This window comes from Metopolophium dirhodum, chromosome 6 (assembly GCF_019925205.1).
Source record: "Metopolophium dirhodum isolate CAU chromosome 6, ASM1992520v1, whole genome shotgun sequence".
Lineage (NCBI taxonomy): Eukaryota > Metazoa > Arthropoda > Insecta > Hemiptera > Aphididae > Metopolophium > Metopolophium dirhodum.
In genome coordinates, this window is record NC_083565.1 from 3193096 (window position 1) to 3213342 (window position 20247).

The 20247-nt window shown below is 28.4% G+C and overlaps 1 protein-coding gene and 1 pseudogene across 1 annotated transcript; one reads left to right on the forward strand and one right to left on the reverse strand.

Moving 5' to 3' along the window:
* Positions 1–6426: 6426 nt before the first annotated feature.
* LOC132947041 (uncharacterized) lies at positions 6427–12790 on the reverse strand (annotated as a pseudogene).
* A 2087-nt stretch (positions 12791–14877) lies between these two features.
* On the forward strand, positions 14878–19254 carry LOC132946629 (uncharacterized). Its single transcript, XM_061016673.1, has 3 exons — positions 14878–15034; positions 16345–16498; positions 18563–19254. The coding sequence occupies exons 1-3, from the start codon at positions 14878–14880 to the stop codon at positions 19203–19205; spliced, it is 954 nt and encodes a 317-aa protein (XP_060872656.1). The 3' UTR covers positions 19206–19254.
* Positions 19255–20247: the final 993 nt, after the last annotated feature.

A 20247-nucleotide genomic window follows, 5' to 3' on the forward strand; every position in this document is an offset into this window, starting at 1 on the left:
TATTCAAACACCCGGCCTCTGAAGATTGTGGTGCTCCCGGTGGATATTATTTAAACTACAAATTTGCCGTCGAAAACTAAGCCACTTTTTTTCTTCTGGTCAAGCCGAGTGTTATCACCTTCTCTTCTCTACATCGTGGTTTTACCTTAGGTCTAGTGTAAATATTATCTGCACGAGTGCAATACCATAATGGCTGCGTGTACATTGGAAAGCGTTGCGCGGCGAGCGGTGGGCGATGAGCGGTGAGCGTTGACGAAAATAAATGAAACACGGTAATTTTATCGGGGTTGTGCACACTGACTTTGCGCGTTGAGCGTTAGCTATGAGCGTTATGCGATGGGATGTATATTTTTTAAGAAGTCTTGAATTATGAGTGGTGTCAACAACGGCGTTACCAACCATTTGACGCGTATTTAAAGATCACCGTGTGTTCAAAAGTTCAGTTTTCCAATGCACAAGGAGAGTTTATAATTTCCAAAGTCCAATCAAGGGTGATTAAGGGTTAACCAATCAACCTCTTTTGTGGAATAATCCGCATTTAGATTATAAAAAACGGATATAATAAACAAAACATGGGAAGAAATTGGAAAAGTAATTGGATTTCCAAGTAAATAATATATTAATATTAAAAAATATTAGTCATATAAGTCAATATTATAAATCGGTAATTAAAACATGTTGGTTTGATATTTTAAGTAAAATGTTTGTGTTTTGTGTTTTTCAACTGTAATATTTTAGATAATTCTAATATCTATATCAACCTAACCTAAGGTTAGGTTATGTTCAAATATTAAAATTAAAATAGATACCATCCATTGTTTTGTTCGGTGATAAACTGATAATATTAAATTCTTATCGATATTACATTTTATAACTTCGAATAATTTTCCAATTAATTCCCGAGTAATAAGGTTGCATGGCCTATACATTCTTCTATTATCGATGATTTCACGATTTATTATTTGTTTCATTTCGTTTATTCTTTATCGACTGACGACCATCGCTTCCTTAAATCACCTTAAATATATAATATTTTTTTTAATATAATTTGTTAAATTGTAATTATTACTAGTATTCGTGTATTAGTGAGTTATGACTGTTATTAGTTATCACTTATCACTGTTTTCGCACCTCACATAGTGCATACGATAATATATTGGTATTATTTAATAATAAATATGCCAACTAAAGTGTACAAACAAAGAATAAAAGTAAAGAAAAGTACTTAATTATTGAATAAAAAAAAGAAACTTAATGACAAAATAAATTCCTCCAAAAACTGTTCTCGACAATTTCTAATAAATTGGTGATATCACAACATAAACACTTTATCGAACTCGTTTTTGTTTTGATACACAACATCCACGGTTCGGTATATCAAAGGGTGTACCGTGGCGCTGCCATCGCTCTGGTTTGTCGAGCAACGAGAGCTCAACTACCTATATAGTATCATGAAACCATAGAAACGTAACTACCAGGGCATGGTGCCCTGATACTCGGGTCGCGGTTTGATACACAACTTCCACGGTTCAAGCAGATCAAAGGGTGTACTGAGTTGCTGCCACCGCGCTTGCATAGAAACACAACCATTAATGCATGGTATCCTGATACTGAGGTCGCGGTTTTCATAAACAACATCCGCGGTTTGGGGAGATCAGAGTGTGTACCGTGTTGCTGCTACCGCACTGGTTTGTCGGGCAACGAAAACTCGACTATATTATATTGAAATCCTAAAATTCATAGAAACGCACTTTCGGGGCATGGTACCCTGATACTCTGGTCGCGGTTTTGATAAACGACATCTACAGTTCGGGAAGTGTACCGACCGTGTCGCTGACGCCGCACTGGCATAGAGACACAACCATTTGATAATATTGTCGAATAAGGCGGCCATATTCTGAGGAAACTGTTATCATTTTTGCTAACAATTTAGTGATAATAATATTCTATATCATATTTTCAGTTTGGTCGAGTCTCGAGTCACGATGTGTATTATAATAAAATTATTCTATGATTTCACGTTTTCTATGGATACAGTAGGTTAGTCAACAAATAATTATTGTCAGGACTGTTTATTTTTCAATTATTCATACTTTGATAATATTTATTTAGAATCAACCGTTGTTCATTTTGAGCCAGTTACAAATAATGAAGACAACGAATTGGATCATAGTACTGAATACTAGCCAAAATGATGAAATGTTAGTTGACCTGTTAGTTCAAGCACACTAATGAAATAAAACTATACAGTATCATAAACTAGTAAGTATTTGATTAATAAATAACTATTAGGTATTACATATTATTATTACAATACTATTTTCTATTTATTATATTTTGCAAGCCTGAGCATAAACAAGTTAAAAAATTATTGTTAAGTTAAGTCAATTTTAACTTTTTTAATTTAATTTTCATTATTTTAATTTTTAACTTAACTTATTTTAATTGATATAAACTTAAAATAACAAGTTACTTTTAATCAAATTCGAGTTAAGTTAATTTATAAATAATTAAATTATAAATATAATAAAAAAAAAAATTATTATTGATGATGCATATTACATGACCGTTTACTAGAATAGAGAACTAGAAATATAGTTAAATGTATTTTTTGTTCCATTGACCAGAATCCTTGTTGAAAGTATGAATGCAAATACAAAACGTATTTCAGAAATGATTAAATCTGTATATTAGGGCAAACCCTCTTCCGTACTGTGCTGATTAAAAAATTGTATAATTTTATTTAATACTGACATATGTATATAAATTTAGAAATACTGAATAATCATATTATATTTTATTTGTCGCTTATGAGGCATAAAATCAAATATGCCACAGAAGGCAGGTTGGCACCGAGCTGTAGATAATTTCAATGAACTGAAGTTGTTGATGCTGATTTGACACCCTACTTGGGAATGTTGATGAAAAATTATGTTATATTAGCCAACAGAAAACCTCAAGGTTATCGCTATAATAGCCAATTAAAATAGTTAGCTCTTACAATTTATTTTTTGGAACCATTGCATACAGATTTTTAAAAAATATTTTACAACAAGATCATTTTTTATTTAATACTATGGAACATAAATTCAAAAATTTAAAAAAAGATGGAAGAGACTGCATTCTATGTGTAGATGAAATGTCCATTAAAACAAATCTTTTTTATAATTTATCAAAATACTCTATTATTGGTTTCAATCAATCATATTAAACAAAAACGTCCAAACCTGCAAAACATGTTTGTTTTATGGTCAGAATCTTAAATTATAAGTGGAAACAATCAGTGACATATCTTTTCATCAATAACAGTTGTACAGGTCTTCCTTCACAGAATACAATTTTCAAAAGTATTTCTGTTAATATAAGAGTTTTTACCTTGATCAGGAAGCAAATTTTTATAGTTTTGCTAATAAAATGTATGTAACTAGTGAACGACCATATTTCTTTGTGAATTGTTTTAAAATTTAATATTTGTATGATCCGCCGCATTTGTTGAAGTCGACAAGAAATAATTTTTTAAAGACAATCTTGAAGTTCTTAATATTATGACAGATAAAAAATACTTAAATGATTTTTACAACGCTGACCAAGGTTTTAATCGCTGTGCATCTAATCTCACTGATGCACATATTAATCCAGGTCCCTTTCAAAATATTAGAATATCTAAAGCAGCAAGTAAAGAATTAAGCCTACTATTTAAAAATACTACTAACGAGAGAGACGCATGAAGTTTATAATTGGATAGAAAATTACAATCAATTCATTACTTCAGCTATGGGAATTGTTTGGAAGACTTGGACGAAATATTTACAAACATTGGATATACAGCAATCCCTACACTCAATAATTCAAATGTAATTATTACCAGAGATGAATTGCGCATTCTTGTAACAAGTTGAGGGTTGGAACTTTAGATTATAGAGAGCTGGAATTTACTTCTAGAAATGGTCTTTTGTATGTTAGTGGTTATTTTATTTAAAAAATGTCTAGATAAACGTACTTGTTATACTTGCTTAAATTTTGCCAAGAGTCAAAATAACATTGACGAATCTTTTTTGTTTACACATTTTAAGGCTTATCAAAATTAACTAAAAACCGATTAGGGACACACTTTTTCCAATTATATTAATGAATCAGATAACATTTTTACAGACAACTTTTCTACAATTGCTTTAGAATATAAAGTAGAATGGAAAATAAAATATTTGTGATAATATACCATTTACACAATATCCATGTCCAAATTTTGATTTAGAATTTCCTAAAAGATTTTTTGTACGATTGAGAATCTTTCATGCTATTAAAAAATTAAATAAAAATGTTCTATCAGCTCCTAGCAAATATAGAAAATTGGACATTCCTTCTCATTTATAATAAATGTATTATGTATAAATTATATATGACAATTATTATTATATTTTGATATGATAAACAATGTCTTGCATAATTTAACATTTCCTTTACTATTTATTTTTACTGTAATGGTACATAAAATAATATTTTTTAACTTAAATATATGTTTGTGAATATTGTTATAGTATTATTATAAATATAAGATTGTTATTAATTATGTCACCTTGAAATGTGTATTATAAACTTTTAAAAACTATTAAATATCTAACTATTATTATTATATTTTGATTTGATAAACAACATTTTTCATAATTTAACTACCTATTACTTTAATATTATACAATTAAATTTTATTAAATTTATGAATCAAGCATAGTTTTCATTTAATGATGAATGTGTTTTTAGATAAAAATTACATTAGCACCGAGTGTCATAAATATACGGTTTTGCATTCAAATATACTAATAAACAAATATTACTAATATTATTTTTTTAATTCGTTTTACTCGTAAGTGTTCACAGAAAAATGTAGTTATGTATTTTTTTGTTTAATATTTGTAAAAATCCGCAAAAGTTAAGAACAATACTGCATTTTATTTTTCATACTCCGGTGTAATTATGGCTACGCGAAAAAAATATGCTAAGTCATAAACATTCGAGCTCTATTTATTTAACATAATATATTAAATAATAATCAATTTCCGATACAGTTTTGGGCATTGGTTATTAAGCAGGTGTATCGCACTAAATAATTAACATTAAATGACTGTGGCCAACACTGTTCACCTTTGGGAAATTTATCCTGATCATATTTATAAAAAAACTAGGTTGATTTGACAATTGTCTTGTTGCTATTTAGCTAACAAGAAAATTGTCAAACTGACAGAGGTTGAATTGTTAATATGAATATAATATTCTGAATATCCATCTTGGAATTTTGTATTAATAATACAAAGATCAATTAAATTAATAACTACTATTTTCAGATGAAAATTGAACTATCATAACAGTGACAATATTCTTCTCATGATAATTATCTTTGATAATGTTAATTTTTGAATTCACAATTCAAACTTGTTGTATTAATAGTCATTATTAAAATATCATTTTTCATTGTTTTGTAGGATAAATATTCTTCTTCAATTAACAATTGTGTTGTTATTGTTACAATAGTTTATTCATCAATATTACTAAGGGTTAGTCCATATTATACCATAATAATTACACAATAAAAATAATATATTAATTATATATCTGAAATGTAAAATAATAATAATAATAATCAAAATATTATTTGGCTTTGTCAAGTAAATAATTATTATAGAAAATATTGAAAAAATTGATTTCAATACTGTATCCCAGATAGCAAAATCATAATATAATAATGTTATTATGACATTTCATTTGTAACGAGTAATATTATTTAATCAATATTAATTCATTATAAATTGAGTACAAAAGTGTAATAATAATATTATAGTAATATTTTTTGGCCACAATACCATCATTATTATAATATTTGTAGAAGAATATTATAAAAACAATTTAAGATTTATATAATTATAATATTCCAAAATAATAATTTTTCAATCGTTTTATGTTCTCATTTGAACATTATAATAATAATGTGAGAAGGTTTTTATAATATTATTTTTACGTTTATTAAACACAATATCAGCAGCTAAAAAGTTTGAATATATTATAATTCTTATTTTTTGCTTACAAAATGATACCTATGTACTTTGACTTACACATTTAATGAATTTTGTAAAAAGTTTTTCCATAAGCCAACATACCTTAGGCTGTTGAAATAACAGTTAGAAAAAAAGCATCTATTCTTAGTCTGCTGTACATTTCAGTTTAACATAAAGCTATTATATATACCATTCAAGACTGTATGGATATTTAAATTAAAATGCAGTCAGTAAACAAAAAAATAAAATATTTCTAATTTTTATTTAAAATAAGGAAAATATAATGAATAGCTTGTAAAATAATATTTATAGGCATATATAATATTATTATAGTATCATAAAATAAAAATAACAAACTTTTGTAATATTACAATACAAATATGAACTTAATAAACAGGTATTTTATATCTTTAAAATGTTTGTTTTAATAGAATAATTGAAATTTAAAATTGTTGGTTAATCTATATTTTTAGAAGATTTTCTAAAACCAGCACCAGCTATGTATTTTTTAATTGGGTCTTCAATAGTTGCGTTAGTTGAACTTTGGAAGTTTTTCATTTTTCTAATCGTTTCTGTAACAAAATATGTGGACTATTAACTATATAGTAGTTGAATTAGAAAAACATAACGTAATATATTATAAGAAAACACTCACCAAAAACTATTGCACATGATCTTAATGAACAGAAAATTTTCTTTTTTTTTTGCCCAACATAACTATATTCTTTTAAGACATCATCGTTGAAAAGTGCTTTTAGTAAGCCTCTTACCGTAGAATTAAGTTCTTTTTTTTGAAGACGTTTGAGCTCATTTACCTATACAAATGTGTTAGATAATTTTCATTAAATATATCCTAAGTGTTATAAGTTATAACTGGTTAATTAAAGAATAATTCATGTAAATTAAAGGTACAATAAATTATATTGTTAAATAAAATGTAATATTTTCACTTACAACACATAATTTATAAGACTTTTCCAAAAGTTTTTCTTCAAATATAAATAATTGTTCTTCGTCCATTATGGGAATCATTAAATAAAAATCTTCTGCTTCTGTTGATATATTTTGGTGAGTGGAGCCTTTGGTTTCATTTACTTGATTTATTGCATCTGTTAGAGCCTGTTCCATTTCCATCTGCTTCTGTTGAATGGACTGTACATCATACCTAATCTTTAATACCACATTTAAGATCCTGTTCAAAATATCTGTAATGGGAAAATAATATGTTTAAACAAATCAAAAGATTTATTAATTCCTATAAGTATCAATACAACTAATAAAATCTTACCAGAATGTTGGTCAGATGAATTGGTGCCTCTTGGTGTGATGGCTAAATTACTCTGCGGTGAAACTTCATTCATCCTTTTGTGATCTTTAATAATATAATTATTGAATTTTGTAGATGAATATGGCTTAGGCATCATGTTTTTGATTTCTAAATCATCATTACAATTGTGTTTAGTTGATGTGGATGGTCTATGGCTAAGATTTGATAACTGTTTGGTATTATAATCTAGGGAAAACAATGAATATTTTGTAATAATATATACTCAGTCATAAGTCATGACCATTAAATAGTTAAACAAGTAACGTATTTACCTGATAACACTATTTCTTCATGAACATCAGGAATTAATGATTGATAGTTGTCTTGTGATATGACCTTAAATGGAGAAGATGATGTATATACGATGGATGATATTTCATGATTACTTTCTGGAGTTGTTGATGAAGACTTATTCTCTGATAATATATATATATTTAACATGGTAATATAATATAATAAAATATAATTTTTAACTAAATTCAAGTATGAAATATAAATAATAAAATACCTTGAATTGATGTACTTATTGGTTTAAAAAGAGTTCTTTTTACTTTTGAAGGAGAGCAATCTGACATCTGATGATTAGTATGACCTTAAAAAGACATAATTAGAGATGAATAAATAAAATCTTTAAATGTGGGCGTCAATAATTATAATATAATATACCTTCATTTTAAAATCTAGAACCAAGCATATTTAGTTTGGATTTTAATGATTGTGTCTTACAATTCTCTATTGTACTGATCTCTTTATAGTTATGTTCTAAATTTTGGTTAAAATCTGCAAATTAATTAAAAAATTAAAACTTAATAGTTATAAACAATTTATTAAAACAAAAAAGGTAAACATACCATAACTTGTAACTGTTTTCTGCTTTTTGGGTGAAGTCTCAAATGTTATTGACCTATCAAAATCCTCCCTAGAAACTAAATCATCTAAAAAAAGACAATTAACCAGTTATTATTTTAAGTACTTGTATAAATTCAATAGGTATTTACCATTTTGTTTATTTTTATGTAATTGTAATTTTTCAATATACTGAGGAGGTTCTACATTTTTGATTGTAGTTTTTTTTTTCCTTTTTGTGTTTTCTATATTAGATAGGTCACTTGTCTCCTCTGCCAATTTAACCATTTCTCGAGCTTCATGTAATGTTCCTATTAAGTAAATAAGTAGTAATAAAATAAAATAATCTACTTATTTATAAAATATTTACCAATGCCTTTTTTCAAAATTCTTGATTTAAAATAATTAAAATCAAATTTATTTGGAATAGTCCTACGTTGTATATGTTTTTTTGTATCTTTTTTTGGCCAGGCACACATGTTATTTTTAATCCAGTGAGCAGGAACAGCTTCTACAGCATCTTCATCGTCAAAACTAACTATGATCCACATTTTATACTGGTTTATTGAACTAAAAGAAAATTTTAATTAATAAACAATTTTAATATGCTTGGTATACATATGTACATGTGTTACATAAATAACTGAAAATTAATATAATAAAGTTTGTTCTAATCAGTATTTTTTTTTTTAAATTGATAAGAATGAAAGTTATTACATTGTTATAGTCAATAAAGTAATCATTTTTCAGTTCTTTCTTTTACATGGTATACAAATGTTAATAGAACATACATATTATGTTTGTATATAATATAGCTTATTACCATTATTATTTCTAATTGGAGTAATTTAATTTTGGATGACCATTTTCCGCATAATACACATTAATTAATTGCAGATGACTTCTAATGTTTATAATATATTGATAGTTAATATTTTTAAAACTTAATTACTATTGTTTGAACTTTTAAGTTCAAGTGATTAAACAAAAAAAATTAATTTAATAAAAATACATTTTTAAAGGTGAATTAATGATTTGAGAATCTATTTTATTGTATAAGGTTTATATTGTCCAATTTATTAAATTAAGTTTTACTTTAACGATTGGTATAAAGTTATACCAATGTCATTTGCAAAATATCATACATAATTATACAAGTTAACATATAATATAAATAAACTATTATAATACTGTGTGTAGTAAAGGAATAGCTATAAGGTTGCTGTTTCTCGAAAATATCATAACCTTGTTTTTAATATCACTTATGTGCCAGTAATCAAAATCATCCGATAATTGTTGTACTTCATATATATTTAGGAGCGATGATCGAATTGGTTGATTGTAAAAATCTTTTTTTTGAATAAATTTCTTTCCTATTAAAACAACTTCTCCAGTTTCTTTTAAATGAGCAATATTGACTAACTTGATAATATCATTATTATTGGTACAAAAATATGACTCTGCATCAATTTTACTTTTAATTTTGAAATTGTCTTTTACTAAAGTACTATATTGTGGATTAATTGTTATATTATCTACCAAAGGCCCTCTATTATGAGACCCTAAAATAATATAAGTTTTTGGTTTTGTTTTAGTAGGTTGGATAACTAAATTACTTCCTTCATGATATCTGTTTACAATTTGTTGTAATGGCTTGTCTGGCTTCCTCAGCATTGTCTTTAGAACCTTCATGTAGTTTTCAAATGGAAATGCACTGCATGAATCTAATGGTCCATATCTTCGATAATCGTCAACTAAATGGATTAAGCCATGAATATTACTGGATACCAAATGTCGTCCATAAATTTGTTCAAACGATTTTACAAAATATTCCAAAAGATCTCGTGCATATTGGACAAATTCACTAAGACCTGGTGTTAAAAGTATGGTCATAGCTACACTTAAAGCTTTAAAGTTTTTAAAACAGTGATCACTCAACACTTTATCCAATACTATTGGTCCAATATATAATAAAAAAGATCTAAACTCAGTTGCTTTCCAACGAGCTACTTCAATTAATGTTCTAGGTTTTCTTGAAAACTCGCATACAAAAGCTGGTTTTAAATTTACTATTAAATCTGATAATTGATTAATTTTCCATGATGGCAAACGAACACTTAAGGGGCCTTTCATCCATAACATTAGAAGTTTTTTGACTACACCCAAACAGACCAAGTGCATATAATCTAACGAAAAACCTTTAACAATATCAAATCTGGGTATTTCTACCAAACATGAATTATTAGAAAACACATGATGACTAATTTGAGCTCGTTGAACATAATCATGGTGTGTCCTTTCAGATGGTCGGTTACATGGTTCAGAATAAGGATAGCACAACCGGTTTTCAATATATTCCCCTTCAATTTTGCAACGTGTACACGAATAAAATCCATTATGTCCTTTAATTTTTAAAACAAATGATTTTGCTGGAACATCACAACAAACAACATCCAGCACAACTTTGTAAAACTTTCCATTGATGAAAATACCGTTTAAAATTAATTGTTCAGCTTCAATGACAAAGTCTTTTAGATAATCATTACTGTCATTAGGTTTTTGTGTTCCACAATAAACTCCAATAGGAAAAACATGATTGGAAGTTGAACGTATGTATGCCAATATAGGCCAAAATTGAGTGGAACTGCTCTTAGAAATAGGTAATCCATCAATACCTACTACTAATTTAATTTCTTCATTTGAAATACTATCAAGAAAATGGCGTATAATACCGTTTTCAATCCCAAAATGATAGTATGTACCCGGATTGACTTTTTTAATACTATTGCATTCGACAGACTTTGTTTTTAACAATGTTCTAGCGTCTTTGGGTAAACAAGAAAAACATTCATGTTTTTTTAAAATGGTTAAAATTCCATTGAGTGCAGTATGCGTTATCTTGTAATGTAAAGCCCACTGTGCTAATTCTGACTCAAATAAATAACTATTTATCTCTATGTCATCATTTGATACATTTGAATACTGTCGTTGTTCATCAAGTATCTCAGGCCTAATAGTATTTTGTTCAATATCTGAACTAAAAGTGTGTTGTCTTTTTTTTCCACATTCGACTTCATGATTATAACTGTTTGTAATTGGCATGTCTCTAACCAAACTACTACCTACTGGCTGAGATTCTAAATCTGATGATGATATATCTAAGTAAAAATAGTGAAAAATAAACAAAAATGAATCCAAAAATACCTACATATTATTATAATTATAATAAGATAACCTAAATTTTATACTTAAACAACTGTAGGGTTCTGGAGCAGTATCTGGAATAAAAGCTTCTACCTCCTCTTTAATTTTTCTCCTTTTGGAACGAGCACTTAGATATTTATACATTTTTTTTATAAACCTATTTTATAACAATGTTTTTAATAATAGTTAATAATAAAATTCTAAGGTTTTAAATTGCAAATTTTTTTCAACTTATTATTACTTATAGGTAGGTATCTTATACTATCATTTAACATCAAAGAAATACAATAATAATATAGTTATTAGTTATTACAAATAGGTAGGTACCTAATAGTTTAATTAAAAAACTACTACAAATTTTAAGTCCAGGAATTTAGATACAAAAGAGGCCTCGCACAAAATTGTGAACTAAATATTTCTAACAAAAAAAGCTAATCATAACACAAAACGCTATGATGTACCTACCTATTATAGTAATTAGTCCTATTATTAATATTATAATCACTTAAGGTATAGGTATACAAAATATTTAAATAATGCCTACGTTTTGGGGGGTATTTGGTAGTGAAGGTGCTACAAAGTGAATGGTTAATACATTTTAATTAACTGTTGTCAATAAGTAATAAATATGTGTACCTAAAGGTATATAAACAGCTATTGCTGTGGAAGGTGTGCCATATCGACATAACGATGGTAACGATGGTTTTATGTCGGGCAAGTCACACCAGTAAGATACTAAGCTGGATCAGTATCAGTGTAATTTGCCTCATAAATCATGAGCACAGTTACCTAATAGGTACATATATAGGTATATTATTATATTATACTTATATTAATTCCTATTATAGTTAATACATAATAATATACACAATATTGTTTATACATGTTATATAAACATTTTAATTTTTAAAATTACAATAATTCTTTGCACACTATGTATTATCTTTGCATGGTTAGGTATAGCATGCAAAACGAATATTTTATATTATAGCTTACCTTATAGATCTCGATCAAGTTGAAACACAACACAATTTAACAATATGACAATAACAATATAGGTACAGCACTATAGCTGAAAACAATTTGTACGGTTAAAAACTAAAGTTATTACAGTACGCGTGGACTAAAATAAGTAACAATATACGCGAGATATGCGACTACGATAGTCGGATAGTGCGATGGCAAACACTATCAAGTGCGACAAGTCACAACACAGCGGCACAAAAAATATAAGCACACAATATTTATTGTAAGAATTATGAGCCCGTTACTGGGAATCCATTTATTTATAGAATAATAACAATAGGTACGTATTGCGAGTTGGAGAAACGAGCGAAGAACTCGCACGTACGCCAAGTGCCAACATCATAATATTATAAATTATAAATGCTGATTAGTGGTTACTGATTACAGACTTAAGTAATAAGTAATAAGTATACACTATAAGTTATAACTGCGTTTACGGTTAGAATCATAGACATATTATAAATAAATGGACTGCGCTCAGAGAGAAGTCAGGGGTACGATATAGAGTAAAAGAGAAAAGAGAACGTGGGGGAAATATAGTATTAGTTTCATATTATGTTAATGATTACCCTCTTTATGTTCTTTCTCTCTTTAATCTCTTCGTTCTTTGTTCTTTCTTTCTCTATATGATTCCCGTGCATTGATGGCAGGGTGGAGTGGAATGCGCTGTCCATTAAACTATTATAGGTCTATGCCCCCAACAGTTTCTATCTCACTCACACAATTTACATTTCAGATTCGGATAGATGGGGGGGGGGGGTGAGGAAAGCGCAGTCCATTTATTAATACGCGTCTATGGTTAGAATATATACCGCTTTCGCGCCCAAAGACTGAGCTGCCGATAATCGCTTTGCGTTCTGTGATTGGCTGATAGACATCGGAAACCGTCGTTGATCAGAGAATCATAAAAACATCGCAGCTTTAGCGATTGTTAAACAATAACAAAATGTACAAACAAAAAAGGTAATAATTAGCAAAGGATTATTATTGTATGTAAATAAAATACATGTGTGATAATCGCAAGAGTAAACGTATACGCCGCGAGTGGAATCAAACGATTAATAGTGTGATAACTGATAATACAACTCACTACCTACGTATACAGATGCAGTTCCGTGGCGGCCGACATTAACGCTCGCTGTAGTGTCCGTTTTATGGGCACGAACAAGATGAGTTTTGGTCGGCCAAGTGGTATATTCTTAAAGTGAACGGAGTATAGTAAACCTGTGGCGGCGGGATATATGATTATTTTAAGTAATTGCTTCATGTCTGAACTGGGTGGGTGTAAATATATATATATATAATAATAAGACCTCAACACAAATATCATGGCAAATATACTACATAATAATATGAACTACAAAAATACAAAAATATTTTTAAAAAAGAAGAGGTACTCCACCCCTTTGTATTCAAACACAGTTCCACAGTATAATATTATAATGTATACATTTTAATATACTACTATTTACTAATTACTATAATACCTACCTAGGAGTTAGGACTAGCATAATAATAATATACTTAACTTATTATCAATATTGTTGTTAGTTTGTAAATAATTTATTTAGATGATGATCATGGTAATATATTTTGAGTGTGCAAACTCCCTGTAATTTTAAAATACGGTAAATATTTTGAAGAAATAAAGAAATAAAGAAAAGTACTTAATTGTTGAATACAAAAAAAAAACTTAATGACAAAATAAATTCCTCCAAAAACTGTTCTCGACAATTTCTAAAAAATTGGTGATATCGCAACATTATCGAACTCGTTTATGTTTTGATACACAACATCCACGTTTCGGGTATATCAAAGGGTGTACCGTGTCGCTGCCATCGCTCTGGTTTGTCGGGCAACGAGAGCGCAACTGCCAACTACCTATATAGTATCATGAAACCATAGAAACGTAACCACTTGTGCATGGTGCCCTGATCCTCGGGTCGCGGTTTGATACACAACTTCCACGGTTCAAGCCGTGGTTTCCTACAACCACGCATCCGTGATTGCGTGGTGCGCGATGCGTGATGCGTGATCGCGCAAAAGTTGAAACCATGAAAAACCATATTTGTGTTTATCAATAATTCACGCACGTGAATATTCACGCGCGCGATTGTCGATTCACGCACGTCAATCGCGCAACAGTCGCTAGTAGAGCAACATTTGCGTGTCACGCAGCGGAGGACGAAAATATTTTATACCCTTCTATAATATTATAATATATTTATTATTATTTATTATATAATATAAATTGTATTTAAATATTTATTGCTTATAATAACTGCATATATTACTCAAATTATAAATTAGTAGGTAAGTATCAATTCCATACATTTCATTTAAAAACATGCTTATTCATTGACAAAGTGCAAATCATTGCCAAATTCAATAAATATTTTAGATCATTCATTAGTTTTCAAAAAAAGTATGGAGTCAAAATCATTTAACTCCATAGACGACGAAAAGCTTATTGAATGTGTCCGAAATTTTCCTGTTTTGTACAAATTAAGCGACAAAAATTACAAGGATAATTCAGTCAAAGAGAACGCCTGGAAAGAAATTTCACACTTCGTAGGAAAAAATGGTATGTATTATTGGATAAAGATTATTAAAATAATTAATAGCCAATATAATTAAACTCTTTAAATATTTATTATTATGATTGTATCAAATTTAGATTCGGAATTTCATATTATTTATATTATATGGCGACTCTTGGGTTTTTAGTGAGGCGTAGTGCACAATCAAATAATGCATTTTTAAATAATATAAGGAAAATATGGAGTTTATTTTTAAATTAAATAATATTATAAGAGAATACAAGAAAAAATAAATATTTATTCTACTTTATTCTAAAATTACCAAATAAAATAAAACAAAACAAAATTGAAATTATAGAAAATACTTTTAAAAATAGCCCAATGTATACAATAATATTATTTCAATTAGTTCGTGTGACGTGTTTTTGCTGCCAGCTCACTGATCCTATCCTGCTATTAAAATAATCTTTAAAAGTTTCCCTGACTCGAAAAGCTTCATGTGTTGCATTTCCCCCTATTGCACTTAATTGTATCATGTTCGTTTGTACGTCCGTTATGGGATCTTTTTCTGTTGAATCTGTAGGACACACCATTCGTTCATCTCGTAATAGATTATGGATAATACACGATGCCATTATTAAGTTGTCTACTGTCTCAGGAAGAATATTAATTGGAGTAAAAAATACTCGAAAATTTTGACACATAATTCCAAACGTATTTTCCGTTGTTCTTCGCGCTCGACTTAAACGATAATTAAAAATGGCTTTCGTTTGATCTGTTTTCGATTGATTTCGAGGATAGGGCCTCATCATTGTTTCCGTTAATTTAAACGCTTCATCACCAACAAATACATGAGGCACGACTATATCAGTATTTGGTAAGCACTCTGGGTCTGGAAATTTAAATTTTCCGGTTGAAATCAATTTTCCCAAATTTGATTTAGGGAAAATTCCTGCATCTCCTTCTTTTCCATATGACCCTATGTCGACCACTAGAAACTTGTTATTCGCATCACATAAAGCCAATAGAACAACGGAAAAAAATGATTTAAAATTAAAATACAGTGATCCAGAGCTATCAGGGCAAACGATCCTTATGTGTTTCCCGTCAATAGCACCGCAGCAATTCGGAAAATTCCACATTTCATAGAAATCATTGGATACTTTTTTTAAACTATGTTCGGTAGGTTCTGGCATTGTTATGTTTTTCAATCGGTTACAAATAGCTACAAGTACTTCCTTTATAATGGTACTTATCCAGCTGTGCGATATTCTGAACTGAAATGAAAGAGATCTGTAACTCTCTCCGGTTGCTAAAAATCTGTAAAATGTAAATACATTTAAATTATTTTTAGTAAACGACTGCAAAACACGTTGGCGTACAGTAAGAGATTCGTACAAAAAAAATATGAAAAAACGTAAATTAGGTACTGGTTCAGCAGCTCCGACAAAATCAAAGTATAACGATGATGCATTAAGTTTCTTAAACAACATTGAAGATGAAAGAAGGTAAAAACCATTATTATTATTAAGCTACTTTATACGTATATGTATATATATTATAAATGTATTTAAATTTTTAATCAACATTTCATAAAATTCGGAGATAACATTTTATTTTGAGATTAATTGTTGTAGTATAAAAATATTTTATTTTTTTAACTAAATAGTAAATACTACAACGAGTAGTAAAGTCTATTAATTTTTACCTTTTATCCATATTTTTGTATCTTTTTTATTTTTATTAATATTTAAACAAATACATAAAATGGTATTACTTTAAAATAATTCAGAATTACCACAAGAATATTTCAATAATTTCTGAATTCGATTATTTTTTATTAAATAACACAAATTAATTTTAGAACTTACATAATATTAATGATGAAAATTATGAGTTTAAAATTTAAATATATACTAGTAAGTGTATATCGAGATATGAAAAAAAAAACACACACCATTGTAGATCCAATAACTTCTTCGTTTCACTGAGAATCTTAAACATCCACCCAAAATGCAAAAATGCTACCACCCCGACCAGTTTTAGATTCTGAGCGAAGCGATGAATGTATTGATTTTACAATGATGTGTGTTTTAGATTCTGAGCGAAGCAATGAATGTATTGATTCTACAATGATGTGTGTTTTTTTTTTTTATTTTTTTATTTTTGTGTCTGTCATCACCTTTTAGGACAGTAAAAGTGCTTGGATTTTCTTCAATAGTAACTTTTCTGATAGGAAAGTGAATCTAGTTGGTACTTTGGGGGGTCAAAAGTAAAAATTTCCCAGTAGTTTTCACAAGCGACGTCAAAAACAAAAGAAAAATTAAGGAAAAACGGGAATTTTTACGCAAAATCTGTTTTCGAGAAAATCGATTTTGGTTTTTGGTGTAACTCTAAAACAAATGACCGTAGGGACATGAAATTTTGACTAAATGTTTATATTAGCATTTTCTATACACCATAAAATTTACAAAATATTTTGACTCTTTTTGAGCTGTTTACGGCCATTGTCAGTTTTCAATTTTTTTAGTTTTTTTTTCTATAAATATCAATAAAAATTTATCTGTTGAGTAAAAAAGCTTGAAAATTTAATAGAAGGCTCCTAGGTTATTGTTTCAAAGGCAGATGAAAAAAATTAAAAATCCTTAGTCACAGTTTTTATTTATAAGCATTTAAAGTTCAAATTTTGACAAAATACGGAAAAATCACGAAAAATAGCAAATTATTTTGAGTTGAGAATTCATAAAAATTTTTCTTTTTAAATATAAGATTTGAAAATGTAATATAAGAACAAAAAATGTCTACAAGAAACTTAAATTAAATTTTTATGAGCGTCTGAAATTTATATTTTTACAACATTTGATATTTACTCGATTTCTCATGTAACAATTTTCTTATTTTATTGTAATTAAAAAACGAATGACTGTAGATACTTGAAAATTTCACTGAATGTTTATATTAGCATTTTCTATACACCATAACATTTTGAAAATATTTTGACTCTTTTTGAGCTGTTTACGGACATTGTCAGTTTTCAATTTTTTTAGTTTTTTTTTCTATAAATATCAATAAATTTTTATTTGTTGGGTAAAAAAGCGTGAAAATTGAATATAAGGCTCCTGATATATCGTTCTAATAGCATTTGAAAAATATTAAAAATACATAGGCACAATTTTTTTTTATAAGCATTTAAAGTTCAAATGTTGACAACATTTATGAAATTTATAATTTATTAATTATTTTGTGGTTAAAAATTTATAAATTTTTAACTTTTATGGCTAAGGATTGAAAATTTAAAACAAGGCTCCACGTAAATAGGTTATAATTAAATTACTTTATTCACAATAATATCATCAAATATACTTGGGAAAATCATAGGCTGACTGACCGTTTTCGCTCAGAATCGTTTTTCTTATACAATGATATTATATCATTGAATTCAAATTTAACACCATCCATTACAGTGACCCACTTGTAACCTACTGTACAGCAGAGCGACATCCACTTATCCACCTTTTTTTATATTACTGCTTAAAATTCAAACATCTTATGATTTATAAAATTATTTCTAGAACTAAGTCGAACATTGCCTACAATGAAAACTTAAACTATTCAGAGGTTATGGAAAATGAAAGTTTTAATCAAACTGCGGAGTCAGAAGAAAATTGTTTTTCTAATAATTCTGGTCAAGTTTCATTAGAAACAGATAATTCGATAGTCGATCAACCACTGGAAAATGAAATACGTGATAGTTTGACAGACAGATTTCGAAAACCGTATGAAAAACCAAAAAAAATTGGAACAAAGGATAAGATAATTGAGGAAATTAAGAAAGGGCGAGAGGAGCGTTTGGCGGCGTTAAAAGAGATGAGACTAGGCGAATTATGTAATGATCCAATTCAAATTTTTTTTAAAAGCATGGCTTCGACAGTGGCAACATTTCCCCCAGAATTGGCCGTAGAAGCAAAAACTAGGGTTTTTAATATTATTTCCGAATTGGAATTACGCGCAATAAAGGAAAAGGCTTCGAATACAACTTCCGTAGAACCAATTGTACCGGTATCGCCTATTCCATCAAAACAAATAGTTCCGACAATATTTGTCGAAGAAGATTCTTCGAGTTCTGCAACTTCTGCAACAAGCAGTGTTTCATGCCCTACCACAGCTGCAAACTCCAGTTATGCTTTTTTACAATATTATAATAATGATTATTAATTTTTTTTTACATATTTTGTTAAAACTAGGTGTTATTATTTTTATATTTTGTTTTATTTTGCAAACACATTTTAAAAGGGTTGTTATGTTTTTATTTTATTTTAAGAAATATTTGTATTCTTTATTTTTTTTTTGTATTTAAGGTAAAACGTGTAGTTTGTTTATAACAAAATATCTACAATTTCAGATATATGGATGGCAATTTTTTGTAACATTTTAGTAAATGTTACTATACTTAAATAATTAAAATGTATGTATACATCTTGTTAAATGTTAATCTTGTTTTTAATTAAAATGAAATACCGGTGTTATAATATGATGTACCTATATTTCAACATGTTATTATATTGTTATTTAAACCATTTTTAGTATTTATGTAATATGTCTCCTGCAACAATAACTTTTTTTCAAATCATAATAATATTTAAATAAATTAAATTATGTACTTGTTTGTTAAAAACTAACATGATATATTCTATTTTTTTTTAAATCTCAATTACTGAATATTCAATAATTATAATATCATAATTAACTTACCTTAGAGTGAGAGCGAGTTTTTCCTCCGGTGATATTGGTCTTTTAACTCTGTTACTTGGACGTCTTTTTATATCATCTTTAATATAATCTAATATATAATTGAATAGTTCAAGTGATACCCTAAAATATGCACGAAATCTAATTTCGTTATCTATAAGGCGTCTTTCAACTAAAATATTATAACATCCTTCTCTACTTCGTTCAATAAACATTTCGTCCTCTTCATCCCTGAAATAATTTGCAAGTAGCAACAGTTCTTCGTCAGCTTCGTCTTCTAAAATATTATAAAGCGACAACACGTCCATTTTGGCGAAGAACTGGACACCAACTGACAAATATTTTCATCACGCACTCATAATCACGCACTGTGTAGCAAAACATCATCACGCAACACGCATCACGCATCACGCAAGTTTGATCGCGCAATAGCGCATCGCGCACCACGCAATCACGGATGCGTGGTTGTAGGAAACCACGGCTTTAGGCTGATAAAAGGGTGTACTGT